Raw genomic sequence first — 27,745 nt, forward strand, 5'->3', positions numbered from 1 at the left:
GAAACAAAGGTGCCTAAGACATGTTCTTCCGTCTGGAAGTGCGCATGGTCTCATAGGAAACTAAGTAGAAGGTTATTATTTAGTGTAATAATCCCCCTTTTTTAAAGTAAATTTGTGAGTAGAATATGGGCATGCTTATAGGAGTGACCCATTCTTGTACCTAAGGAATTGGAGGGCAAAAACCTTAAAGAATGTGTAGGAAAGGCAAAGGTGGGTGTATGGCTAGTTACCAGAGGGAGAGAGACTCATATAGTTAATAACTATATTTCTCTTTACAAATATTTACTATCAACTGTTTATAGGTGAGAAAATATAAGGTTATCTTATCTCTCACCTTCCCTTGAACAATAAACATCTTGAAAAAATTTATTGTTCAATAATCTTGAACAATAAACATCTGCATTAATTATATTTGATTTCTAATGCACTTGACGTGGTCAAAAACAGTGTGATGATAATGGCCGATGTTTATTAAACACTGACACGTTTACAAGTTTCTAATTCTTTATCTGAAACCTTTATGGCCAGCTACATTTAGGAATTCAGAATTTTTCAAATTTTTAAAGGAAATACAGCGCATTACTTTATATTGAGTATCATAATCATATATATAATTATTTTTTGTAGTGGAACATATTAATTTTTGTACTAAGTGCAAAATTTTGGTATTATTTTGCTGCCAAAGGAGATGTAATAAAAAAAAAGTTTTATTTACAGAGCTGTTTGAATTTTGTAATGTCTGATAATGGATTATAGGCCTCTATTATCTCCTTTAGTCATTTAACAGTCCTACTATTGTTGATTAAGTAAAAGAATACAGAGTGGTTAAAATAAGGTGATGTATTAAAAATACTTAAAAATAAAGATAAGAAAAAAATACTTAGAAAACTACAGACTGTGTAGCTATTGTAATTAAGATACTGTAGAAGTGAAATTTTGTTTTGGATGAAACTAGAGATTCTATAATTCAAGGTAAACAGAGAAATTAAAATGTACAATTTCCTCTCCTCCTCCCAGGTGGACGGAAATAGTTCCACATTAAGCATGAGTACTCATTTTAAAATGCTTAAAAAGTTGGTGGAAGAAACAACGTTTAGTGAAATCCTCATTCCTTTACAATCAGTCATGATACCTACTCTCCCATCAATTCTGGGCACCCATGCTAACCATGATCCATTTCCTGGTCATTGGGCTTATATTGCAAGTTTTGATGATACGGTAAACTTCAGTTTTATATACCTATAACTATGTTTCTTAAATTTAAGTTAAAAATTTCAAATTAATTTTAAAAGTGTCTTTTCTCAGAGACTAAGTGAATTTTATTGGCAAAGAAAATGTGATTGGAAATACAGAAAAGTATTGATGAAATAAAATTAAGTGATAAAAATTTCATTTTCAGTCTAGTATTTTGATTTTTCACATTCTCACATTTGTTTTTAGTATGAGTATAATCTTTTTTTTTTCTTCACAATTTGATTTTTCCATACTCTTCTTTAGTCTTAAATATAGAGAACAGGAAAAATAAATACAATCTTTTGTTTCTATTTTATAAGAAAGTGAAATTCAGCTAGGAAGAGCCTGATTCTTTTTTTGAAGTATGATGTATGGCTGTTTTAAAGAAATGGTAATAGAGTATTTCTAAGTAAATACTTTTGAAAAAAATTTATTACAATGCTTCTGTCTTAAAACATTTGTTTAACTGCTTCAGAGCCAGTTATTAAATCACATAATGCAAGCATTCTTATTGCTTATAGTCATGGTTTGTTTTAACTCAATATTATTAGGTAGACATAGTAAGTAGATTTGAATTTGGAGGAGTTTCTTTTTAAAATAATCAAGTTACTTTCAATTGATAAACATTTGTTATGATTAAAGACATTTAATAACAGTGTCTTAGCCTTTGAAGAAAGGTCCTAAAAAATATTTAAAAATTTTTTTGAACTTTGTGACTACTTTAAAGGCTGCCTAAATTACATTGCTGATAAAATAATCCTTTAATTTCATAATCATTAATAATTGGATAAAATGTGTCTCTACATATGGGCAACCATTCTCTTCATACATCATAGATAATTAAGAAGAAATAAATTGTTGAAAGAATAAATTTACCACATAATATAGATTTTTCTCCTTTTATTATGTTAGGTAACACAATATTTATAATACATATAGAAACTTACACAAAGAATTTTGACCTTGATTTATATATAAATTATCATTTTTAGGTGGAAATTCTTGCTTCTCTTCAGAAACCAAAGAAGATATCTTTAAAAGGAACAGATGGAAAGTTCTACATCATGATGTGTAAGCCAAAAGATGACCTGAGAAAGGATTGTAGACTAATGGAATTCAATTCCTTGATTAATAAGGTTTGGAGATAGTTTGCTTTTATTTTAGAATTACCATAATTACTGTTAATTTGATACAGGCTTTTCAGTATGCAGATAGATCAGTCTTAAAAACAGGAATAAAATATACTGCTTTTCATTTTAAATTAATTTTTAAATTGGGATAAAATATACATAAAATTTACCATCTTAACCATTTTTCCTCCCATTGATTTTTAGAGAGACTGAAAGGGAGGGAGGGTGAGAGATAAAGAGAAACATGTCGGGGATCAAACCTGCAACGCAGGTACATGCCCTTGAACAGGAACTGAACCCATGACCCTTCGTTGCGTGTGCTGGCGCTCTAACCACTGAGTACACCGGACAGTGCTCACTTAATTTTTTAAAAATAAGATGCTTTCATTATACTGAGAAAAATTAATGTTATATTAATAAGGGAAATATTTTCTATTGTTTAAATGATCTATAATATACTTTTATATCAGATTTAGTTACATTTTATGTTTCATTGCTAGAAAGAAAATGTTAGGTTGTATTTTATCAATACACTGTTTAGAGGTGGATCGTTGGTATTTTTTGTTTGTTTATCTTATTGGTAAATACTTGATTTCTATTTCAGAAATGGTATGAGTAATTTCATTAAAGGGTCATTAAAATATATGATCTTAGTTATTCTGAATTATTCTGTATCCAGATATTATAAATGCACAGAATCTGATTTTCTATTGTAAAAACAAACCATACTGTAGAAGGATGAAACCTATTCTTTTTTTATAAGCTTTTTTCCCTATTCTCCACCCCCCTTCCCACATTTCACTAGTACTTCTTTTATTGGCAGAAAAAGTTATGGACCTTTAACATAGAAAAGATATAGCAGCAGATGAGTTCGTTAAAAACAAAAACAATTATGGTTTGTCCTTAGTTTAATCAAAAGTAAGTTAGAGCCCTGACTGGTTTGGCTCAGTGGATAGAGTGTCGGCCTGTGGACTGAAGGGTCCCAGGTTCGATTCCGGTCAAGGGCAAGTACCTTGGTTGCGGGCACATCCCCAGTAGGGGGTGTGCAAGAGGCAGCTGAATCGATGTTTCTAACTCTCTATCCCTCTTCTTTCCTCTCTGTAAAAAATCAATAAAATATATTTTAAAAAAAAAGTACGTTAGAAATGAATTCCATATTAAAAATCCATTTCAAAGGCAATAAGAAGGGAAGGAATATTTTTATTTTAAATGTTTGGTAAATTGATAACTTAATTTACTGACTATTAAACTGTTAGTATGTTCATCCTGAAGCTCCCTGAGTGTTTTTCTGGTTGAGATTATCAAGTGGCCTTGTTTTGCTTTATATATTTGTCTTTTTTTTTTCCATTTATTTATTTTTATTTTTTTAAATAAACCTTTATTGTTCAGATTATTGTTCCTCTTCCCCCTCCCCCCAATAGCTTCCCTCCACCTGGTTCCCACCCCACCCTCTGCCCTTACCCCCTCCCCACTGTCCTCATCCATAGGTGTATGATTTTTGTCCAGTCTCTTCCCGCACCCCATACCCCTTTCCCCCTGAGAATTGTCAGTCCACTCCCTTTCTATGCCCCTGATTCTATTATATTCACCAGTTTATTTTGTTCATCAGATTTTTCATTCACTTGATTTTTAGATTCACTTGTTGATAGATATGTATTTGTTGTTCACAATTTTTATCTTTACCTTTTTCTTCTTCCTCTTCTTAAAAAATACCTTTCAGCATTTCATATAATACTGGTTTGGTGGTGATGAACTCCTTTAGCTTTTTCTTATCTATGAAGCTCTTTATCGGACCTTCAATTCTGAATGATAGCTTTGCTGGGTAGAATAATCTTGGTTGTAAGTTCTTGCTATTCATCACTTTGAATATTTCTTGCCACTCCCATCTGGCCTGCATAGTTTCTGTTGAGATATCAGCTTACATTCATATGGGTGCTCCCTTGTAGGTAATTAACTGTTTTTTCTTGCTGCTTTTAATATTCTCTCTTTGTCTTTTGCTCTTGGTATTTTAATTATGATGTGTCTTGGTGTGATCCTCTTTGGATTCCTTTTGTTTAGGGTTCTCTGTGCTTCCTGACTTGTAAGTCTATTTCTTTCACCATGTGGGGGAAGTTTTCGGTCATTATTTCTTCAAATAAGTTTTCAGTATCTTGCTCTCTCTCTTCTTCCAGCACCCCCATAATTTGGATGTTGTTACGCTTGAAGTTGTTCCAGAGGCTCCTTACACTATCTTCATATTTTTGGATTCTTTTTTCTTTTTGCTTTTCTGGTTGGGTGTTTTTTGCTTCTTCGTATTTCAAATCTTTGACTTGGTTCTTGCGATCCTCTAGTCTGCTGTTAGATCTCTGTATATTATTCTTTATTTCAGTCCGTGTATGCTTAATTTCTAGTTGGTCCTTTTTCATATCTTCGAGGGTCTCGCTAAATTTATTGGCCTTTTCTAGAAAACTCTTGAAAAACTTTATAGCCGTAGTTTTGAACTCTATATCCAGTCATTTGCTTTCCTCCATTTCTGTCATTTGTGATCTGTTTCTTGGTCTCCGCATTTTGGCTGCTTCCCTGAGTTGATAGAGTGGCTTTGTGTTCTAGGTGTCCTATAGGGCCCAGTGGCTCAGCCTCCCCAGTTACCTGAGGTGGACACTCTCGGTGCACCCCTTTGTGGGCTGTGTGCACAGTCTTGTTATAGTTAAGCCTTGATTGTTGTTGGTATCACTGGGAGGAATTGACCTCCAGGCCAGTTGGCTGTGAGGATCAGCTGTGTCTACGCTGGGAGTACTTCTGTGCTGGAGACACCCTTATGAGACAAGACTTGCAAAAGCCTCTGTGCTCAGCTTGGATGGGGCGGAGTCTCAGGGCTGAGCTGACAGCAATGGTTTTCCGTTAGCCCTGCCCTTAGAGGCCCCCCAGGTCTCAGTGTCCCACGGTAATCGCTGCAAGCACCTCTGAGAGAAAGCCACCCTCGAGTTTTGCTGGCTGCCAGACAGTCTAGTTTTTCCTGGAGTGAGTCTGGGTCCCCAGAGTATTGCCCGGAACTGGAGTTCAGAGCAGTCGGGAGCTTTTACCTCCCTCCAGGTTGAGGAAGCCAGCCGCGTACTCAGTTGCCAGTCCTCCCCGCACGCGAGTCTCTGTATTTGTGCCTTATGCAGTTCCTCTGAGTCTCAGTGTGCTTTTCTCTTTCCTGACAGTCCAGTTTCTTTCCGAATGAGTCTGGGTCCCCAGAGTCTCACCCAGAACTGGAGTTCAGTGCAGTCAGGAGCTTTTGTCTCCCTCCCGCTTTAGAAAGCCAGCCGCGCACTCAGTTGCCAGTCCTCTCTGCGTGCGCGCCTCCGTACCTCTGCCTTCTGCAGTTCCTCTAAGTCTCAGTGTGCTTTTCTCTTTCCTTCTAGTTGTAGAATTTCCACTCAGCCAGCTTTCCTGTGGTTCTGGATGATGTCCGTTTTGTCTTTTAGTTGTAGTTTTGAAATTGTTGTGCGAAGCAGCAGTTTTGGTGTTTACCTATGCCGCCATCTTGGTTTCTCCTCCTATATATTTGTCTTTTTTTTTTTTTTAATATATTTTATTGATTTTTTACAGAGAGGAAGGGAGAGGGATAGAGAGCTAAAAACATCGATGAAAGAGAGACATCGACCAGCTGCCTCCTGCGCACCCCCAACCGGGGGATGTGCCCGCAACCAATGTACATGCCCTTGACCGGAATCGAACCTGGGACCCTTCAGTCCGCAGAACGACGCTCTATCCACTGAGCCAAACCGGTTTCGGCTATATTTGTCTTTTTTAAAAATTATTGATTTGAGAGAGAGAGATAGAGAGATAGAGAGAGAGAGAGAGAGAGAGAGAGAGAGAGAGAGAGAAGCATTGGTTTGTTGTTCTACTTATTCATGCGTTCATTGGTTGCTTCTCTGTGCCCAGAATGGGGATTGAGCTTGCAACCTTGGTGTATCTGGATGACACTCTAAACCACTGATCTACCTAGCCAGGGCTCTGTATTTATCTTGATAGGCTTTGTCACTGATTATGTTATTTTATTACTGTCCTCCTACATTAACATGGTCAGAAAAGTACCCTGATTGTGAGAAACTACAGTTTGACTTGTTATTCAAGGAGACCACATACTGGTCTTTACATGTGATTCTAATATCAAACTTTTTTGTTGACATTTATGTAGACTACTTATTCTTAAAGTTTAAAATGTGTTTTTGGACAGTGATGTGGTTTTGAATTGGACAGGTTACAATTATAGTTATGTATAGTTTATTTCATACAGCTCCAGAATTAAACAAAATACGCTTTATCCTTACCTAATATATTTCAGGATTAATCATGTGAAAAGCTTTCTTATACTAAAATAGAATTTTTCAAATGAAGCTATAATATTAATAGTTGCAACAGTAAACTGGGAATATCATAAAACTCATACTCTTGTTTATGCATTTTTGAGACAATTAAAATTAAACAGCAGTCTCTGTGCCTAAGTATTTAATATTTTAATAATATTTTTGGAAGCAATAAAAATTAAAGAATACTTGTCATTGTCAAATATGCAACTATAATATTTTAACACAATATTAATATTGTCACATTTGCTTAATAATTTTTAAAACGTACTTACCCAAGTCATTTTTAATGATTTAGAAAGAGATTAGGGATACTGTCTAACCAGTTTCCTTGCCTGTCATTCTGAAAAATTATTCATCTACACTACATGGTAAGTGTACGTGAATTTTTTTACCTTGTTTTGCTATGAAATGAACAATCTTTAGATATATTTGATATAATATTAGAGATTTTTAATTTTTAAGTTTATGTGTGTTTTTTTATAGTGCTTAAGAAAAGATGCCGAATCTCGTAGAAGAGAGCTTCATATTCGAACATATGCAGTTATTCCGTTGAATGATGAGTGTGGGATTATTGAATGGGTTAACAACACAGCTGGCTTGAGACCTATTCTCACCAAACTATATAAAGAAAAGGGTACGAGATTAATTTTTACAATATAAGTATATAATATGCATATAATAGCTGCTAACATGTATAATATGGGTCTAATTGTTATTAACATATATAATAGCATATTTTTTTGGTATAAGCCATGATGAAATTTCCATTCAAATGAGATCCTATATACAGAAGTACTTAAGTGTTTTTCTTTCTTCTTTGTGTTTTAATTCCTTCTTTATTTTCATCCCAGAAGGATTGTGGTAGCTTAAAAAAATGTATAGAAAATTTGTTTTTCACAGAGTTATTGGTTAGCAATTCTGGAATGATTATGTGTATACTAGATTTTAGCAAATAAGTAAATATATTGTGGCTAATGGGAGCTAGTTTTTCACTGTCAGAGAAAGAAAAGGAAAGGGAAGGCTGGAATGAAACCGCAATTATTAGAATTGAAGTGGCGCCTCCTACTGGCCAAACCTGGCATAAATGAGCAGCAAAATAGATAATGATAGTATTAAATTCTAACGCATGGAATAAATAAATAAATAAATCCACACCAATGTAAACAAATACTTGAATAAATAAGGAAGTACGAACAGTTCTTCTTTACATTAGAATTGCAGTGATTAAATGTAGAATAAATGATGGAAATAGAAAATCACCAGTTAGCAAACTCCATAGTAATAATTGTTGCAGGCAGTGAATCTCAATGGATGCTGAGATAGGGAAAATATGACAGGACACAGATTATTTACAGAGTCTCAAAGTATATCCCCCAAAGATAGCTTACTAATTACAAAAGGAAAAAGTAATAACTTTGCAGTGGAAAGACAAAAATATAATTGCTCAGAACACTTTTAAAAATGTCAATATAATAAAAGATAAAGACAGAAATTTTCTGTATCTGAGAACATTATGGAAGCATGACAACTGAATGCAATATGGAATCCTGGATTGGATCCTGACCCAGAAAAAGGGTGATAGTAGGACAGTTGGTGAAATTTAGATAAGGTCTGAAGATTAGTCAATAATAGTTTAACAATATTAATTTTCTGGTTTATATAATTATATTAATGTAATGAAAAATAAGAAAATTTAGGGGATGAATATATGGGAACTCTGTGTCATGAAATTTTTGTAAGTCTAAAATTCTACTTTTTAAAATGCATGTGATGCAAATACATAAATAAATATATCAGAATGAAGTATAAGTGTTAGTTTTCTAGGGCTGCTGTAACAAGATACTACAAACAGGTTATAACAGTGGAAACTTATTCTCTTACAGTTCTGGAGGCTAGGAGTCCAAAATCAGGTGTGAGTAGGATCATAATATTGCTGAAGGCCCTAGGGGAGAACCTGCTCCAAACCTTTTTCTTTGGTGTCACCATCAACCTTCTGTGTTTCTTATTGATACTTATAGGTGCATCAGACCATTCTCTGCCTCAGACGTCATAGCATTTTCCTTAAGTCTATGTCTGTTTTCTCTTCTTGTAAGGATACCAGTCATATTATATTAAGGGCCCACCCTGATGACTTCTTAATCTGATTACATGGACAAAATCCCTAATTTCAAATCACATGCATAGGTACCAAGGGTTAGGACTTCAACACATTTTTTGCAGAATAAAATTCAACCCATAACATTAAATAGTATTGATGAGTTATGTATTGTGCTAAGTATGTTACGTACATTATTTTATTTATTATTGTTAACAAGCCTAATTATTCCTTCTTTATAAACACTGTCAGAAAGGTTAACTAATTTATCCAAGTTCACATAGCTAGTATGTTGCAGAACTGTAGTTCAAACATATTTGAATCTGATTTCTGGAACTTGCTGTTAACTATTTTATTTAGAAGGATGAAATAATGTAAATATATATATATATTTCCCACATTATTATGAACACACAATTGTACTCTGCAACATATAACTCCCAAGAATCTCATATAGCAAATTTGTCCATCAAACTTTTAGCTGTGCCTTGTTTTATGAAGATTAACTGTTACTAATTAATTTTAAAAAGCACCAAATCAAGGTGGGCCTAAAAGGCATTTGGTAGAGTAGAGTCATACCAGTCATCTAACATGGCTCACAAATATATCAGAAGGAGAAGTTCTGCTTCCCCAGATGATTTGCATTTTGCAAGATTAGTTTAAGAACCAGGTATACTGTGAATCTTAGGGGCTAGCCTTCACACAGAGTAAATTATTCCAGAACACCATAGTAGGTTTCTTAGTAATGATTCAGTGTGGATCTACCTATACTACATACCGATTAACAGGGAGATCACTATAATTTTAGTGAGGGCTGCAGGAATTTTACAAGTTTTATAAGGGGCACTATTCACATTGGATTTATTCTGTGTGCTATCTTCTGGTATTATTTGATTCCATAACATTGGTTTTATTTGACATTAATTATAATCAACAAGAAGATAAATTTATCTATACATAATTGAAAGTTTTCCATTCTGCTCTTGAATAACAATTTGAATAAAAGTAGAGGTTTCCTGTCCTATTTTAACAACAACAAGAAATGCCCTTTTCCTCATTTGGCTTGTGAAGATTCATGGAAATCACTCTGCCTTGCAGGAGTTTATATGACAGGAAAGGAACTTCGCCAGTGTATGCTACCAAAGGCAGCAGCTTTGTCTGAAAAACTCAAAGTATTCCAAGAATTTCTCCTGCCCAGACATCCTCCTGTTTTTCATGAGTGGTTTCTGAGAACATTCCCTGATCCGACATTATGGTAAGTTACCAAGATTATAACACACTAGAGGCCCGGTGCATGAAAATTCATGCACTGGAGGGGGGATCCCTCAGCCTAGCTTGCCCCCTCTCACAGTCCAGGAGCCCTCAGGGGCGGGAAGCGACCCGGTGATCAGGGGAAGGCGACGTCCCATCACACCTCTGCTGCTGCCACTGCCGGCAGCGCAAGCCTCAGCCGGCCCTGGTTACCTGAGCCTCGGGCGGCCCTGAGCAGCTGGGCAGCCGCCATCCGAGGCTTGCCTGTGCCTTGGGCTGGCCCTGGGTGGCTAGGGGGCTGAAGGGACTGGGTGCCACCATATTTGAGGGCGTGGCAGTCAATTAGCTTATTCCCTTCTTATTGGCTGTGGGTGCCGCCATATTTGAGGGTGGAGCAGTCAATTAGCATAGTCCCTCCTTATTGGCTGTGGGCGCCACCATCTTTGCGACAGCATGAGGGTCAGTTAGCATATTCCCTCTTTATTAGATAGGATTATTATGGTTGGATATACTAGTAAAAAAGTGTTTTAAGTTTATGTTACCTGATATGCATGAGGATATTTGATAGGCATTTTCTTTAGGTACAGTAGCAGATCAGCATACTGCCGTTCCACCGCAGTTATGTCAATGGTTGGTTATATCCTGGGCCTGGGAGATCGTCATGGTGAAAACATTCTCTTTGATTCTTTGACTGGTGAATGTGTACATGTGGATTTCAACTGTCTCTTCAATAAGGTATATGATGTGACTTTTACTCTAGGTAATTGTATGTTTTCTACTAATTTTCTTTATTCAACAACTGTTCTTCCTAGACGTACCCATTGGTAGCAGTTATAGTCACAGTTGAGTCACATATCCCATAGCCCTCAGTAAAGCAGCTTAGGATGGCGAAAACTCAGAAGCATAATATAGTAAAACTAGCACTGAAATTAAGTCTAAAAACATAGGTTCAAGTTCTAATTCAATTATTTTTTAGTTATATGAACATGGACTGAGCATTTCATTTTACTGAGACTCACTTTTAGAGAAACAGTAGTTTAATATGATGGTTTCCAAGCATGTCAGCATATCACAATCATCTAAGAGGTGTTTTTTTGTTTTGTTTTAAATATGTTTTTTCATTGATTTTTTTAGAGAGGAAGGGAGAGAGAAATAGAAACATCAATGAGAGAGAAACATCGATCAGCTGTCTCCTTCACGCTCCCTATTGGGGATTAAGCCCACAATCTGGGCATGTGTCCTGATCAAACTAGTGATCTTTTGGTGCATGGGCCTACACTCAAGCATTGAGCCACACCACCCAGGATAAGAGGGTTTTGGTTTTTTTCAATGCAGATACCTAGGAAACATCCCAGGAGATCAGATTCTGTAGGTCTAGAGTAGGGCCTGGAAATTAATTAAGGTAATTGGATTCTCCCTAAGGCCTTCTCCAGTTTTCCAGTGTTAGGATTTGGAAAGCAGACTAGTAGGTAGACCACTTTTTTCTTCATCCTCATTCTCTGTTGGTTGCTTTCTGCCGTCCCAGGAATACAAAAAAGATCACAGGCCAAATTGAGAACAAATCAGAGATAAGCCACTGGTATATGTTAAATCATACAAGAGAGGAATTTAGGGAAACGAGGGATAAAAAAGTCCTAGGGAAGGCTGGTTAAAGAATGGAAAAAAATAAATGAACTGGACTACATTACATTCCATGTTACATTTCCTGTCTGAGGGATGTGAGCATCTAATGCTTGGCTATATCTTTTCCCCTACTCTTTTAAAATGAAAGTTTTAAAGAAAAGAAGAAATACATGACAATACATGTAAGTACTTTATATTATTCAAGAAGGACATTAAGGAAGTTAATATAACACAAAATATTGAATGCATAAAAAATTCTCTTTAACGCTGTTTACCGTAGTAATTCAGTAAAAGGTGAGTCCATTCATCCTCTAGATCTTGCCCAAGGGGTTGCATTTAAATTCCCCAAAAAGCAAAGTCACAGTCATATAAATCCTTTGTGATATAAGCTCTAACATAATTACAAATATAAATATTTTGACGGTATGTTTGCTTTTTGCTAAATGAGTCTAGACATGAAGGTCTAAATTTTTTGCATAAAGATTTTAAAATTCTAACATTGTTGCTTTTTAATAAAATGTATTGTTTTAAGGGAGAAACCTTTGAAGTTCCAGAAATTGTTCCATTTCGCCTGACTCATAATATGGTTAATGGAATGGGTCCTATGGGAACAGAAGGTCTTTTTCGAAGAGCTTGTGAAGTTACAATGAGGCTGATGCGAGATCAGAGAGAGCCTTTAATGAGGTAATCACTTATATTTTGTAAAGAATGTACAGTAAGTTTGAATGTAATTATTGGTTCCTAAGTATGCTTTCTTTATATAGAAGCCACTTTGCATTGGTTGAAGTAGAATTTTTAAAATAAAGCATTATGTAATTTACATACCATAAAATTTACATTTCATAAAATTCACTCTTTTAAAGTGTATTCTACAGTGGTTTTTAGTATATTCACAAAATTGTGCAACCATCACTGCTTAATATAAAACAACCATCACTGCTATCTAGTTATAAAACATTTTCATTACCCCCAAAAGAAATAGTAGCAATCATTCCCCATCTCTACTCTCTCACCATCCCTTGGCAACCACTAATCTACTTTCTGTCTCTGTGGATTTGCCTATTCTGGATACTTCATATATAAATGGGATCGTACAACATGTAGCTTTTGTGTCTGTTTTCTTTCACTTAGCATAATGTTTTTAAGCTTTATCTATGCTGTATTATGTATCAACTAGAAGCCCGGTGCACGAAATTCGTGCACGGCGGGGGGTTGTCCCTCAGCCCAGCCTGTACCCTCTCCAATCTGGGACTCCTGGAGGGATGTCCAACTGCCAGTTTAGACCTGATCCTGGTGGGATCAGGTCTAAACTGGCAGTCGGACATCCCTCTCACAATCCAGGACTGCTGGCTCCCAACTGCTTGCCTGCCTGCCTGCCTGCCTTCCTGATTGCCCCTAACCGCTTCTGCCTGCCAGCCTGATCACCCCCTAACCACTCCGCTGCCAGCCTGATTGATGCCTAACTGCCCCTCTGCCAGCCTGTTTGCCCCCAACTTCCCTCCTCTGCCAGCCTGGTCACCCCTAACTGCCCTCTCCTGCAGGGTTGATCACCTCCAACTGCCCTCCCTTGCAGGCCGGGTCCCTCTCAACTGCCCTCCCTTGCAGGCCGGGTGCCTCCCAACTGCCCTCTCCTGCTGGCCATCTTGTAGTGGCCATCTTGTGTCCACATGGGAGCAGGATATTTGACCACATGGGGGCAGCTATATTGTGTGTTGTAGTGATGACCAATCTGTATATTACTCTTTTATTAAATAGGATAGAGGCCTGGTGCACGGGTGGGGGCCAGCTGGTTTGCCCTGAAGGGCGTCCCGGATCAGGGTGGGGGTTCCCTTGGGGCATGGGGCAGCCTGAGTGAGGGGCCTGTGGTGGTTTGCAGGCCGGCCACGCCCCCTGGCAACCCAAGCAGAGGCCCTGGTATCTGGAATTTATTTTCCTTCTACAATTGAAACTTTGTAGCCTGGAGTGGAGCCAAGCCTGCTGCTCTCTCCGGGGCAGCGGCAGCCATTTCTGTGTCAGTTAATTCACCTTCTACAATTGAAACTTTGTAGCCTTAAGCGGGTGAGCCCGGCCAGGGTGTGGGGAAAGCTTTGCTTCCCCTGTTGCCGCCGGCAACCCTGGCCTGCTCTCTCAAGCTCCATTCTGCCGCCCTTTGTTTGAATTTGTTTACCTTCTATAATTGAAACTTTGTAGCTTGAGTGGAGGTTTAGGCCTGCAACGGCTATGGAAAGCTTGGCTTGCTCTGTTACCTGGGAAACCTTGCTCACTGTGGCTGTAGCCATCTTGGATTGGGCTTAATTTGCATACTCGCCCTGATTGGCTGGTGGGCGTGGCTTATGTAGTGGAGTGATGGTTAATTTGCATATTACCATTTTATTAGAGAGGCTACTTCATTCTTTTTTATTGCCAAATAATATTACATTGTATGGATACATTTTGTTTATCCATTCGTGAGTTGATGGACATTTGGATTGTCTCCACTTTTTGGCTATTGTGAATGGTGTGGCTATGAACTTTTGGGTATAAGTTTTATATAAATATATATTTAACTAGAGGCCCGGTGCAAGAAATTCATGCACGGAAGGGGGGTGTCCCTCATCCTAGCCTGCACTCTCTCCAATCTGGGATCCCTCTCTTAATCTAGGACTGCTGGCTCCCAACTGCTTGCCTGCCAGCCTTCCTGATTGCTCCTAACCTTTTCTGCCTGCCAGCCTGATCACCCCCTAACCACTCCCCTGCGAGCCTGAATAATGCCTAACTGCTCCCCTGGCAGCCTGTTTGCCCCTAACTGCTGTCCTCTGCAGGACTGGTCCCCCCCAACTGCTCTCCACTGCAGGCCTGGGTCCCCCCCAACTGCCCTTCCCTGCAGGCCCGTTCACCCCCAACTGCTCTCCCCTTCAGGCCTGGTCACCCCTAACTGCCCTCCCCTTCAGGCCTGGTCACCCCCAACTGCCCTCCCCTGCAGGCCTGGGTCCCCCCCAACTGCCTTTCCCTGCAGGCCTGGTCACCCCCAACTTCTCTCCTCTGCCAGCCTGGGCACCCCTAACTGCCCTCCCCTGCAGGCTTGATCACCCCCAACTGCCCTCCCTTACAGGCCTGGTCCCTCCCAACTGCCCTCCCCTGCTGGCCATCTTGTGGTGGCCATCTTGTGTCCACATGGGGGCAGGATCTTTGACCACATGGGGGCAGCCATTTTGTGTGTTGGAGTGATGGTCAATCTGCATATTACTCTTTTATTAGATAGGATAGAGGCCTGGTGCACGGGTGGGGGCTGGCAGGTTTGCCCTGAAGGGTGTCCCGGATCAAGGTGGGGGTTCCCTTAGGGGAATGGGGCGGCCTGGGCGAGAGGCCTGTGGTGGTTTGCAGGCCGGCCACGCCCCCGGCAACCCAAGAGGAGGCCCTGGTATCTGGGATTTATTTATCTTCTACAATTGAAACTTTGTAGTCCAGAGTGGAGCCAAGTCTCCTGCTTGCTCTGTGGTGGCAGCCATTTCTGTTGGGATTTATGTATCTTCTATAATTGAAACTTTGTAGCCTGGAGCGGAGGCCAAGTCAGGCCAGGGCTTCAGAAGCGTGGCTTCCTCCATCACCACGGGCAACCCTAGCCTCCTGCTCTTTCCAGCTCCGTGGCTGCCGTCATTTCTGTTTGGATTTATTTATCTTCTATCATTGAAACTTTGTAGCCTTGAGTGGAGGCCTAGGCCAGCAAGGGCAGGCGGAAAGCTTGGCTTCCTCCATTGCCAGGGAAACCCAAGCCTCCCTCCTGCTCTTGTGACCGCAGCCATCTTGGTTGGGTTTATTTGCATATTCGGTCCTGATTGGCTTGTGGGCGTGGCTTGTGGGTGTAGCAGAGGTACAGTCAATTTGCATATTACTCTTTTATTAGATAGGATACTTTTGGATATACCTTGAAGTAGAATTGCTGGATCATATGTTAACTCTAAGCTTAACATTTTGAGGAACTTTCAACCTTTATCAAAGCAGCTGTAATACTTGACAATCCCACTAGCAATATCTAAGACCTCTAATTTCTCCACATCCTTACCAACACCGGTGATTATATGTATTTTTAATTTTACCTGTCCTAGTGGGTGTGAAGTGGTATTTTATTGTGGATTTTTTTAAATTAACTAGACATTTAATAATTAAATTATTGACTTTTTCTAGGTGTGAACAGTTTTGTGATTATGTTTTAAAGGGCCCTTATCTTGGACAGATGCATTCTTAAATATTTATAGAAGAAATAACCAGATGCTCGAGGTTTGCTTGGAAAAGAAAAACACATACAGGAGTGGGTAGGACAGTTGTGGGTAATTGGTGGTCAGATGTGGATGGGTACACAGGGTTCACTGTGCTATTCTGAGGACTGTTGCCATTTGTTTGAAATTCTTCCTAATTCAAAAGTGTAAAAGACCCGTCAGGAGTCTCACTCCCACTCCCCCTCTGGTCCAACCCCACAGTTGGAGGAGCACTGATGTCGGAGTTGTCTAACCTCCCCACAAAAACAGCGGCAAGATAGGTAAATGCTTTAATGGGGGTGGGGGGAGATAGTGTCCCATTTGCAGTGTCATGCTTAATGGCTCAGCTTGTGGCCCTTGGATTTCAATGAAAGATGATCTGGGCATAGATCAACGTGCTCAAGTACATGATTCAGCCATGTTTGTGCTTTCATTTGATGTTGCTCAGCTGGTACTTGTTCCTACATGCTTTACCCTGGCTTGGCTGTGTGATGGGGAGTCCCTAGATGTTGGGGAGCCCCAACCAGGCCACCTGACACCAAGTATTGTTACCAGCCTACTGGCAGCACACAACAAGCAACAACTTGGGGATTTGCCCAAGAGAGCCATGTCTAGCTGCTGGTCACGCCGCCCCCCACATCTCATTGTGAGTTTAATTTACATTTCCCTAGTGACCAATGATGAATATCTTTTCATCTGTGTTTGTTTGTTTTTTGGTCAGTTATATATCTTCTTTGGACAAATGTCCATTCAAATCCCATTTTAAATTAGATTTATATTTTTATTGTTGAGTTATAAGAGTTCTTTTACATAAGTAGATACTAGCCCCTTGTGAGATATGATTTGCAAATATTTTCTCTGATATATGGGTTGTCTTTTTCCTTTCTTGATGATGCCCTTTGAAGTGTAAAAGTTTTTACTTTGATAAATTCCAATTTGTCTCTTATTGTTATTTGTGCTTTCAGTGTCATTATCTAAGAACCTATTGCATAATCACAAGATATGAAGAGTTATACCTATGTTTTCTTCTGTTTTATATTTTTACCTCTCATATTTAGATCCTTGATCATTTTGAGTTATTTTTTTTCTATCTAGTGTCAGGTAGGGGTCCATATTTATTCTTTTGAATATGCATATCCAGTTGTCCCAGCACCATTTTTTAAAAGGATTATTTTTTCTCCATTTAATTTTCTTGGCAATTTTGTTGAAAAGCAGTTGCCTATATATAGAAGAGTTTATTTCTGGATTCTCAGTTTTATTCCATTTATCTTTATTTCTAACCTATGCTAACACACACTGTCTTCATCACTGTAGCTTTGTAGTAGGTTTTGAAATCAGGAAGTGTGATTAGTCCAACTGTTATTTATTTTTCAAGATTGTTTGGCTCTTCCGGCCTGCATAGCTCTGTGGTTGAACATCATCGACCTATGAACCTGGAATTCAATTCCTGGTCAGGACACATGCCCAGGTTGTGGGCTTGAACCTAGTGGGGAGCATGCAGGAGGCAGCCAATCAGTGATTCTCATCATTGGTGTTTCTAGCTCTCTCTTCCTCCCCTTTCCTCTCTGAAATCAATAATACACACACACACACACACACACACACACACACACACACACACTTTCTTTAAAAAAAAAAAAAAAAAGATTGTTTGGCTATTGTGGGTCCCTTGCATTTCCATATGAATTTTATCAATTTTTGCAAGAAAACAGCCTTGATTTTATAGGAATGGTGTTGAATCTATAAATTAATTTGGGGATTATTGCCATCTTAACAATATTAAGTCTCCTGACCCATGAATGTGGAATTTCCACCCCATTTATTTATCTTTAATTTCTTTCAATGTTTTGTAGTTTTTAGTTTGCAAGTTATTTAACTTTTGAAAAAATGTGTTTCTAAATACCTTATTCCTTTTAATGCTATTCCAAAAGCAATTTTCTTATTTTATTTTTGATTACTAGTGTATATAACTGATAATTGTATATTGATCTTATATCCTACAACCTTGCTGAACTTGTTTATTACTTTTAAGAGTTATTTTTGTAGATACCTTAAAATTTTCTCTCTACAACAACATGTCGTCTGAAAATAGTTTTACTTCTTCCTTTACAATCTTAATGCCTTTTCTTTTTCTTGCCTAATTGCCCTAGCTAGATCAATGTTGAATAGACATGAAAAGAAGTCTGCATTCTTGTATTGTTCCTGATGTTAGGGCTAAAGAAGTCCATCTTTCACCATTAGATATTATGTTAGCTGCAGGAAATACAGTTAACCCTTGAACAACATGGCAGTTAGGGGCACCAGTACCCTTGCACAGTGGAAATTCTGCATATAACTTTTGACTCCCCCAAAACTACTAATAGCCTATTGTTGACTGGAAGCCTTACTGGATGACATAAATAGTCAATTAACATATTTTGTATGTTATATGTATTATATACTGTATTCTTACAATAAAGTAAACCAGAGAGAAGAAAATGTTACTAAGAAAATCATAAGGAAGAGAAACTTTATAGTAGTGTACATAATTATTGTAAAAAGTCCTCATATAAGTGAACCTGTATAGTTATATTGTTCAAGGGTCAACTAGTTTGTAAAAAGGACTTATAAAGTTCATTTATTCACTTTTTTATATAAAAGCTATCTATCAGACATTATGGTAGAATACATGGGTTAGTTAGACAAAGGCAAAAGCAAATTCTCTGAAAAAGGAAGTATAACATCCTGTGAAACACTCAACTAGGAGCTCCTATACTAGTCTGAAATAAGTCAGGAAATAACTTCCAGAGGAAGTAGTTAAGACCTTAAAGATAAATAGAATTGGCCACGCAAAAGGGAAAAGTGTGTTCTGAGTGAAAGAAATATGTGTGCCATGCCAGCATGGCCAAGGGTGAACCTGTGGAGGGGAAGTGAAGGATTAAAGAAGACAAGAGAATACAGCTGGGGCTAGGCGGATCTCCTGTGCCTGGATGAGGACACAGAAAAGACCCAGCCTGCAAGCCGAGGCTTTATTTTATAGTCAGAACACACAAAGCAAAACATGGGAAGTGGTCAGCACGTTGACAATGTTCTTGTGTGTTTCACCTTGTTTTGGCAGCACTTGTTGCACCTCCCACAGCCCATTAGCTACCTAGGAAGGAACTAGGGAGGGCTATAATGTTAACCTTAATTATGCTAAGAGGGCTCTGCCCTCCAAGCTGAGACTTGTTTGTGGCCCTGCCACAGGTCAATCCGAGGCTTAACCCTATAGCTGCTCCCTACAAATATCAATGGTATTGAAGGCATGGCTTGCCTGAGAAATGCAATACTGTATTCTAGAGGGTATAGTTTAAGTACTTTATTCCTAGGAGGTGGTGTGAGCAGAACTAGATTATGAAAGGTCCACATAAGGTCCGTTTACACATTTAAACTTTGCCCTGAAAATAATCAGAAGTCAATGGAGGGTTTTAAGAAGAAAATAAAATAAATGAGATAATCAGATTTGCATTGTAGAAAAATTACAGTTCCAGTTTGGGCTAGAGGCCAGAAAACTAGTTAGAGGACTGTTGCAGTACCCTAGGCAAATACTGGCTGAAGTAGTGACAGTCAAGATAGAGATTAAGTCAAGAGATTCTAGAGAGATTCAGAAAGTAGGATTAGGTGTTTAGAGGAAGAGGAGGCAAGGGACAGTGGATGAATGGTGTTGCTCTTTATTGATTTGAGGAATACAGGAGAAATAGTTTGGGGAAGAATCATGAGTTTTGTTTTGAAAATATTGAATTTGAGATGCCTACAAGATATCTAAGTGGGTTTTTCCCATAGGTAATTGGATTTCACATCTAGTGCACAGTAGAAAAATCTGGGCTGGTCTGTTTATATGGTAGCTATAAATACCTTCTGGTCATTGTGGAGACATGGAAGGGGATAAAATCCACTCATGCAATAAATATTCATTAAGCAGTTTACAGTATGCATTTAGAGATGGCACACAGACCATTTTACTGTATCCAACTACACCTCTGACCCTCCTCTATCGTCTCTTCCCTCCATCCACTTTCCTTTCCCTCCTCTCATCCCAAAACAATAATTTCACATATTTTACTGAAATAGGAATAATGTGTATTGTAAGAAGAGAATATCATTAGTTTCTCATCCTTCACTTACTTTTCACCTAAGTGTTTTCTTTATTAAGATTTATTTTTACAAAGATAACATTGTATTATTACTTACAATGTTTTCTTTCCATTTTAGTGTCTTAAAGACTTTTCTACATGATCCGCTTGTGGAATGGAGTAAACCAGTAAAAGGGCATTCCAAAGCACTACTGAATGAAACTGGGGAAGTGGTTAATGAAAAGGTCAGTAGAAGGTATAGCTTGATATAAGCTGATATTGTATATCTCTACAAATGAGAACTGGTTCTAAATACTATCAGTGACTGGTCATTGAATACTCGGAAATCTAGTTCTCTAGTATTCCAATGCCCTAACTTTTCTTTATTACCTTTACTAATATTAACATTATTATCATTTGTATAATACAAGAAGAGTTGAGGACACACTTGTTTAAACCATAGACAATTTATAATTACGAGATAGAGTGGGGAAAACTTGAACATAAATTGTGTGGACTTACAGAGCAGCAGGTCTCAGCTTTAATGTTTTAATCTAATTTTACATTAATCATAATAAGTACATAAGTACTTAATATATAAACTCAGTTGACACTCTACTATAAGTAGAAGTAAATTGCCAATAGCATCACTGCATTTTTATTGCAAAATATTACTTATTTAAGCACTTAAAAATAGGAAGTGTACAAAGATTAAGACATGGTAAATTGACTAACCATACTGTTGACATGTAACAGTACTGTTATAATACAATAGTTAAATTTATGAGTCTACAACAGATGTAGTTAGTAGTTGTTAGTTTAACAAGAAACAAAGTTGAAAAGACCATGTTAAAACAAATTTACTTGCACTAATAAGTCGGGATTATAATAGCAACAAACGTATTCACTCAGCTCCTGAGTATGTCAAGTTTTACAGTATACATTGAAAATGATTTCTTCTATCAACACTAAAAAAAATTTTTCTCTCTCTACTAATATTCCCTGGTATTTCAGATAGTCCAGAAATATGTCTAAATAGTTGATATTGGATCAACATTGCAAGACTTCAAATCAATATCTTGTTATTATACTTGTTTCGTTTCTTTTCTCATATTTGCTCTGACAAAAGGGGTAATGATCAATAAAATGGCACTAACATTTGTTAAATAACAAAAAAGGTAGTAATTCCAAATTATCAACATGCTCATGTCATTGAGTCCTTAACTCTTATGATTTTCAACTTCGTCCTTTTAGGCCAAGACCCATGTTCTTGACATCGAGCAGCGACTGCAAGGTGTAATCAAGACCCGAAACAGAGTGACAGGGCTGCCCTTATCTATTGAAGGACATGTACATTACCTTATACAAGAAGCTACTGATGAAAACTTACTATGCCAAATGTACCTTGGTTGGACCCCATATATGTGAAATTAAATTACTTCAAAGAATATGTTAATAATCGAAAATTAAAATATTTGGTGTTGCCCTGTTTTTACCTATTGAATTACAAAATACAATATAAGTTGCATTATGTTCTCAAAGCAACTTGTATTATTTCTCCCTTTATGTTAACAACATTTAAAATAATATATGTTTTTATTAAGAAATAAACTGCTTTATTACTATCTACTGTGTATTATAACCAGAAATAAAACCTCAAATATTCTCATACTCTCAAAATATTTATTTGCAAGAAGCAAGCCAGCCTTATTTCATTTTACACCTTTTATTTTTAAGTACTTGCTAGCATAAGGATTCATTTGGACAACAAATAAAACTGAATAAATTATGTGGACAGAACACTGTGCTAGATTTGTACACAGAACTTATGTCCCCTACCCTCTAGGAACTGACAACCTAGTAGAATAGATAGCATAACAAAAATAGCACATCATTATGTTCACTTAAAACTTTTTTTTTACATATATATATATTTTTTTTTATTGATTTTAGAGAGTAAGCAAGAGGGAGAGAGAGAGAAACATCAATGATGAGAGAGCATCATTGATTGGCTGCTTCCTGCACGCCCCCTGCCGGGGCCTGAGCCTGCACCCTGGGGGTGCGCCCTTGATCAGATAGGAACCCGGACCCTTCAGTCCACAGACAATGCTCTGTCCACTGAGGCAAACAGGCTAGAGCAAAACTGTATTTTTGTGTCGTTAAAAGTATGATATGGGAGAAACATAAGACAAGCATGAATATGAAAACGATATAAATATTGTGTTATTGTAAAGATGTTGCCATACTGAATGCAGTGGTCTTGGAAGACAGCAATACTTGAAATTTCAAGAGATTTTAAATGTATTTAAAATTTGTTTTTTCTTGCAGAGGATTTAAGATAGTTTATAGAATTATGAAATTATTACATTCAAATAAATGGAAAACTTTTTTATAATAGATGCTTGCACTTAAATTCACTTGAGAGAATGCTGCCATTTTGCAGAGTTGAGTTTAATTGGGGAAAACAGGATAAGCCCAAAGGTATAAAGGTGAAAAGTAAACATAATTTCCAATTGAAGGCCTTATCTTAAGAGTTAAGGAGGAAGTTGGATGGAGTTAGGAATTTTTTTTCAACAACTTGTTAAAATTTTAAAAGAAACGGTTATGTGTGTGTATCCCTCAAAGAACAGAACTCACCGAACCAAACAAAACTAAACCAAATACATCACGGGGTCTTCCCAAATCCGTGTGGAGAAGTACTGAGAGGAGCCCTGGCGGTGTCCTCGCACCCGGTGCAGATTTGAGGTTTGGTTCACCCCGCCCAGTGGACAGCACAATCAATCAATCAATCAATCAATCAATCAATCAATCTCTCATTCCCTCTCCCCCTTCCACTCTAAAACAAAACAAACAACAAAAGGAAATGCTCGGCTGAAGATTTCGGAAACAATGGACAGTCCTGGGACGGCCCCCAGGAGGCTGAAGCCGCAGACAGAACGCGGTCCAGAGGCCTTTCCGGGACTCGCGCCGCCCGGAGCCCGGAGCCCGGCGGCCTCTCTGCCCGGCGGCGGCCTCTCTGCCCGGAGCCCGGCGGCCTCTCTATGGTCGGCGGCGGCCTCTCTGCCCGGCGGCGGCCTCTCTGCCCGGAGCCCGGCGGCCTCTCTATGGTCGGCGGCGGCCTCTCTGCCCGGCGGCGGCCTCTCTATGGTCGGCGGGCGGTGTTGTCATCAGTGAGCGACGGCGGCCCCGCGGCGTTCGGTTCCGGTTCGGGCCTCCGTGGCTGGTGGGGAGGAGATGGGCGTCCCCAAGTTCTACCGGTGGATCTCGGAGCGGTACCCCTGCCTCAGCGAGGTGGTGAAGGAGCACCAGGTGGGTGCGCGGGCCGCCCGGCTGGGGGTGCGGGGACCCGGGCCGAGGGGGCGAGCCGGGGGCGGTGGTGACGGCGAGGGGCCCTGCGCGCCGGCCGCTCGGTCCCGCGGCCCCGGGGGCGTCCTAGGCCGCAGCGGCGGGAGCTCCCCGGCGGGAGCCCCGGAACCAGCCCCCGGGGCCTCCCGAGCCCGGAAAACAGCCGCCCCGCCCGCCCCCCCCCCCGGGAGAGCCCTCCCCTCCCCGCCTGATCTAGCGCCGCCTGACCCGCGTCCCCGCCCAGAGAACAAGGTCCACTTGGGAGGGCGAGGGCTGCTTGGAGGCTCGTGTGTGTGTGTGTGTGTGTGTGTGTGTGTGTGTGTGTGTGTGTGTTAGGGGTGTGTGTGTGTGTGTGTGTGTGTTACGGGTGTGTGTGTGTGTTAGGGGTATGTGTTAGGGGTGTGTGTGTGTGTGTTAGGGGTATGTGTTAGGGGTGTGTGTGTGTGTGTGTTAGGTGTGTGTCTATGTTAGATGTGTGTGTTAGGTGTGTGTGTATTAGTTGTGTCTGTGTTAGGTGTGTGTGTGTTAGATGTGTGTGTGTTAGGTGTGTGTCTGTGTTAGGTGTGTGTGTGTTAGATGTGTGTGTTAGGTGTGTGTATATTAGTTGTGTTTGTGTTAGGTGTGTGTGTATTAGTTGTGTGTGTGTTAGGTGTGTGTGTGTGTGTTAGATGTGTGTGTGTTAGATGTGTGTGTGTTAGGTGTGTGTATTATTAGTTGTGTCTGTGTTAGGTGTGTCTGTGTTAGGTGTGTGTGTGTGTTAGGTGTGTGTGTGTTAGATGTGTGTGTTAGGTGTGTGTGTATTAGTTGTGTCTGTGTTAGTTGTGTGTGTGTTAGGTGTGTGTGTGTTAGATGTGTGTGTGTTAGGTGTGTGTATTAGTTGTGTCTGTGTTAGGTGTATGTGTGTTAGGTGTGTGTGTTAGGTGTGTGTGTATTAGTTGTGTCTGTGTTAGTTGTGTGTGTGTTAGGTGTGTGTGTGTGTTAGATGTGTGTGTTAGGTGTGTGTATTAGTTGTGTCTGTGTTAGGTGTATGTGTGTTAGGTGTGTGTGTTAGGTGTGTGTGTATTAGTTGTGTTTGTGTTAGGTGTGTGTGTATTAGTTGTGTGTGTGTTAGATGTGTGTGTGTTAGATGTGTGTGTGTTAGGTGTGTGTATTATTAGTTGTGTCTGTGTTAGGTGTGTCTGTGTTAGGTGTGTGTGTGTGTTAGGTGTGTGTGTTAGATGTGTGTGTTAGGTGTGTGTGTATTAGTTGTGTCTGTGTTAGTTGTGTGTGTGTTAGGTGTGTGTGTGTGTTAGATGTGTGTGTGTTAGGTGTGTGTGTTAGGTGTGTGTGTGTTAGATGTGTGTGTTAGGTGTGTGTATTAGTTGTGTCTGTGTTAGGTGTATGTGTGTTAGGTGTGTGTGTTAGGTGTGTGTGTATTAGTTGTGTTTGTGTTAGGTGTGTGTGTATTAGTTGTGTGTGTGTTAGATGTGTGTGTGTTAGATGTGTGTGTGTTAGGTGTGTGTATTATTAGTTGTGTCTGTGTTAGGTGTGTCTGTGTTAGGTGTGTGTGTGTGTTAGGTGTGTGTGTGTTAGATGTGTGTGTTAGGTGTGTGTGTATTAGTTGTGTCTGTGTTAGTTGTGTGTGTGTTAGGTGTGTGTGTGTTAGATGTGTGTGTGTTAGGTGTGTGTCTGTGTTAGGTGTGTGTGTGTTAGATGTGTGTGTTAGGTGTGTGTATTAGTTGTGTCTGTGTTAGGTGTATGTGTGTTAGGTGTGTGTGTTAGGTGTGTGTGTATTAGTTGTGTTTGTGTTAGGTGTGTGTGTATTAGTTGTGTGTGTGTTAGGTGTGTGTGTGTGTGTTAGATGTGTGTGTGTTAGATGTGTGTGTGTTAGGTGTGTGTATTATTAGTTGTGTCTGTGTTAGGTGTGTGTGTTAGATGTGTGTGTTAGGTGTGTGTGTGTATTAGTTGTGTCTGTGTTAGGTGTGTGTGTGTTAGATGTGTGTGTGTTAGATGTGTGTGTGTGTGTTAGCACACCAATGTGTTGGAACTGTGGGAAGGAACTAGAAAGCAGTCAGACTGCTAGGCTTTGAGTGATAGGTTAGTGTTTGTCACATTTAATGATTTTAGTAGATTTCTTGTCCATTTTGTATTTTGCAGAAAATAATTAGTTTTGAAATGTGTCTCACTAATTGAGTTAGTTGTGGACTGCATTGTATTTGTGGTTGGGCATATTAATCCAGGGAACACCATCATGCTTTCTGTGGAGTTATAGTTTAATTTTTTTTTTAAGTACCATAGCATGAAGGTAGGGTTAAACTTCCAGAAAGAATTCTTTGTTGTTGTTACAGTCAAATTTGGTATATGAGGAAAATTTACCAAAAATTCCAAAATGGTAGTTCATCTTTAATTTATTTGAAATATGGGTTGAGTTAGATTTAGGGAGACACTTCTTTCCAGAGAAGAGGATAGAAAAGGTTACTAGTACCTTGCAGAAAGGGACACAGCTAACTTTGGCTTCTCCTGGTCCTTCATTCAGAAAACATTGAGTATCTGCCATGCGTCATTCACTTTCTCAAGTGAAAAAAAAAAGACTGTTATTCAGACTCATTTGGTAATACATAATTTGTTCAGTAATATTTTTACTTGGTACTCTTTGACATGGAATTTGGTTTGGTGAAAGTATGTGATTATCTCCATTCTGAGGATTTTGTTACTGAAGAACAAAAATAATCTCTTTAAGGCAGTTTTATGATATGAACAATAGGGATAGTTTTTAATTGGTTCATCAACATGATGTCTTTCAAAAATGTTTGATTCTGGTAGTTAACAACAAAAACAGCAACAAAAGCAGATGTTATAAAGGGTTACCATGCATTGCTTGCAAGATGAGTGAGTGCCTAAATGAGTCACAATAGCTAGTCTTGGGGGAAGAGGCTGGACAGAGGTTTGGTGGAGGGTTGATTCTGGAAAGTTGGTGGTGATGGTGGTAGTAGCATAGTTTTTGGTCTCTGAATCCTTACATAAAGATAGAGTAATTAGCACAATTTTAAATGCCTAGCACAGTTACAATAAAACCATGTAATAAGAGTATCTTTATAAACCTCCAAATACAAGGAGATGGGAACAAACTACCAAGAGCCTTTCTGTAGACCCAATCAGTATTTTCATCTCTGCAAGAGGAAGAAGGAAGCAATGGGGCAACATCAGATATACTTCAAACAGGAGAATTCCAGAATAGTTACTAAAAGACTGTGAGTGGTCGGCAAACTGTGGCTCGCGAGCCACATGCAGCTCTTTGGCCCCTTGAGTGTGGCTCTTCCACAAAATACCCGGGCCTGGGCGAGTCTATTTGAAGAAGTGGCGTTAGAAGAAGTTTAAGTTTAAAAAATTTGGCTCTCAAAAGAAATTTCAATTGTTGTGCTGTTGATATTTGGCTCTGTTGACTAATGAGTTTGCCGACCACTGGGTTAGACAGTAGTAGCTATAACTGAGGAGCTTTAAAGGCAGGAGCAGTCTACCTCCTATCAACTCTCAAGACTGACTTGCCAAGGCACCATTCTAAGGCAGAGCTCACCCTAAAGAGAAACCGCTGTGAGTGAAATAGCCTACCTAATAATAGACAGATATGCAAATTGACCATACCTCCGACACACCCAGAAGCCACGCCCACCATCCAATCAGAGCGAGTATGCAAATTAACCCAAACCAAGATGGCTACAGCCACAGAGAGCAAGGTTTCCTAGGTAACAGAGGAAGCCAAGCTTTCCACCTGCCCTTGCCAGGCCTAAGCCTCCACTCAAGCTACAAAGTTTCAATTATAGAAGGTAAACAAATTCAAACAAATGGCGGCAGAATGGAGCTTGAGAGAGCAGGCCAGGGTTGCCGCCGGCAACAGGGGAAGCAAAGCTTTCCGCACACCCTGGCCGGGCCCACCAGCTTAAGGCAACAAAGTTTCAATTATAACCCCAACACAAATGGCTACCAGCCTCGGAGGGAGCCCCAGGCTTGGCTCCGCTCCAGGCTACAAAGTTTCAATTGTGGAAGGAAAATAAATTCCAGATACCAGAGCCTGCGCTTGGGTTGCCAGGGGGCATGGCCAGCCTGCAAACCACCACAGGCCCCTCGCTCAGGCCGCCCCATGCCCCTAAGGGCAAACCAGCTGGCCCCCACCGCTGTACTAGGCCTCTATCCTATCTAATAAAAGAGTAATATGCAGATTAATCATCACTGCAACACACAATATAACTGCCCCCATGTGGTAAAGGTCCTACCCCCATGTGGACACAAGATGGCCACCACAAGATGGCCAGCAGGGGAGGGCAGTTGGGAGGCACCCGGCCTGCAAGGGAGGGCAGTTGAGAAGGACCAGGCCTGCAAGGGAGGGCAGTTGGAGGTGATCAACCCTGCAGGAGAGGGCAGTTAGGGG

The 27,745-nt window shown here is 39.6% G+C and overlaps 2 protein-coding genes across 5 annotated transcripts in view; both read left to right on the top strand.

The window, feature by feature from the left end:
* ATR (ATR checkpoint kinase) overlaps positions 1-21,620 on the top strand; it is a 161,447-nt gene extending 139,827 nt beyond the window's left edge. For both annotated transcript variants that reach the window (XM_079777343.1, XM_079777344.1), the window contains 8 exons: positions 1,018-1,218; positions 2,226-2,369; positions 7,184-7,334; positions 9,894-10,050; positions 10,628-10,781; positions 12,202-12,353; positions 20,135-20,240; positions 21,250-21,620. In XM_079777343.1, coding sequence (XP_079633469.1) covers positions 1,018-1,218; positions 2,226-2,369; positions 7,184-7,334; positions 9,894-10,050; positions 10,628-10,781; positions 12,202-12,353; positions 20,135-20,240; positions 21,250-21,423 — 1,239 coding nt within the window. In that variant the 3' untranslated portion in view covers positions 21,424-21,620. The remainder of the gene's footprint in view (positions 1-1,017; positions 1,219-2,225; positions 2,370-7,183; positions 7,335-9,893; positions 10,051-10,627; positions 10,782-12,201; positions 12,354-20,134; positions 20,241-21,249) is intronic.
* Positions 21,621-23,147: 1,527 nt separating this feature from the next.
* Positions 23,148-27,745, top strand: part of XRN1 (5'-3' exoribonuclease 1) — a 231,974-nt gene continuing 227,376 nt past the window's right edge. For all 3 annotated transcript variants that reach the window (XM_079777345.1, XM_079777346.1, XM_079777347.1), the window contains exon 1: positions 23,148-23,304. In XM_079777345.1, the coding sequence (XP_079633471.1) occupies positions 23,230-23,304 (75 nt within the window). In that variant the 5' untranslated portion in view covers positions 23,148-23,229. The remainder of the gene's footprint in view (positions 23,305-27,745) is intronic.

Source organism: Cnephaeus nilssonii (genome assembly GCF_951640355.1).
Source record: "Cnephaeus nilssonii genome assembly, chromosome: 7".
NCBI classification, from domain to species: Eukaryota; Metazoa; Chordata; class Mammalia; order Chiroptera; family Vespertilionidae; genus Cnephaeus; species Cnephaeus nilssonii.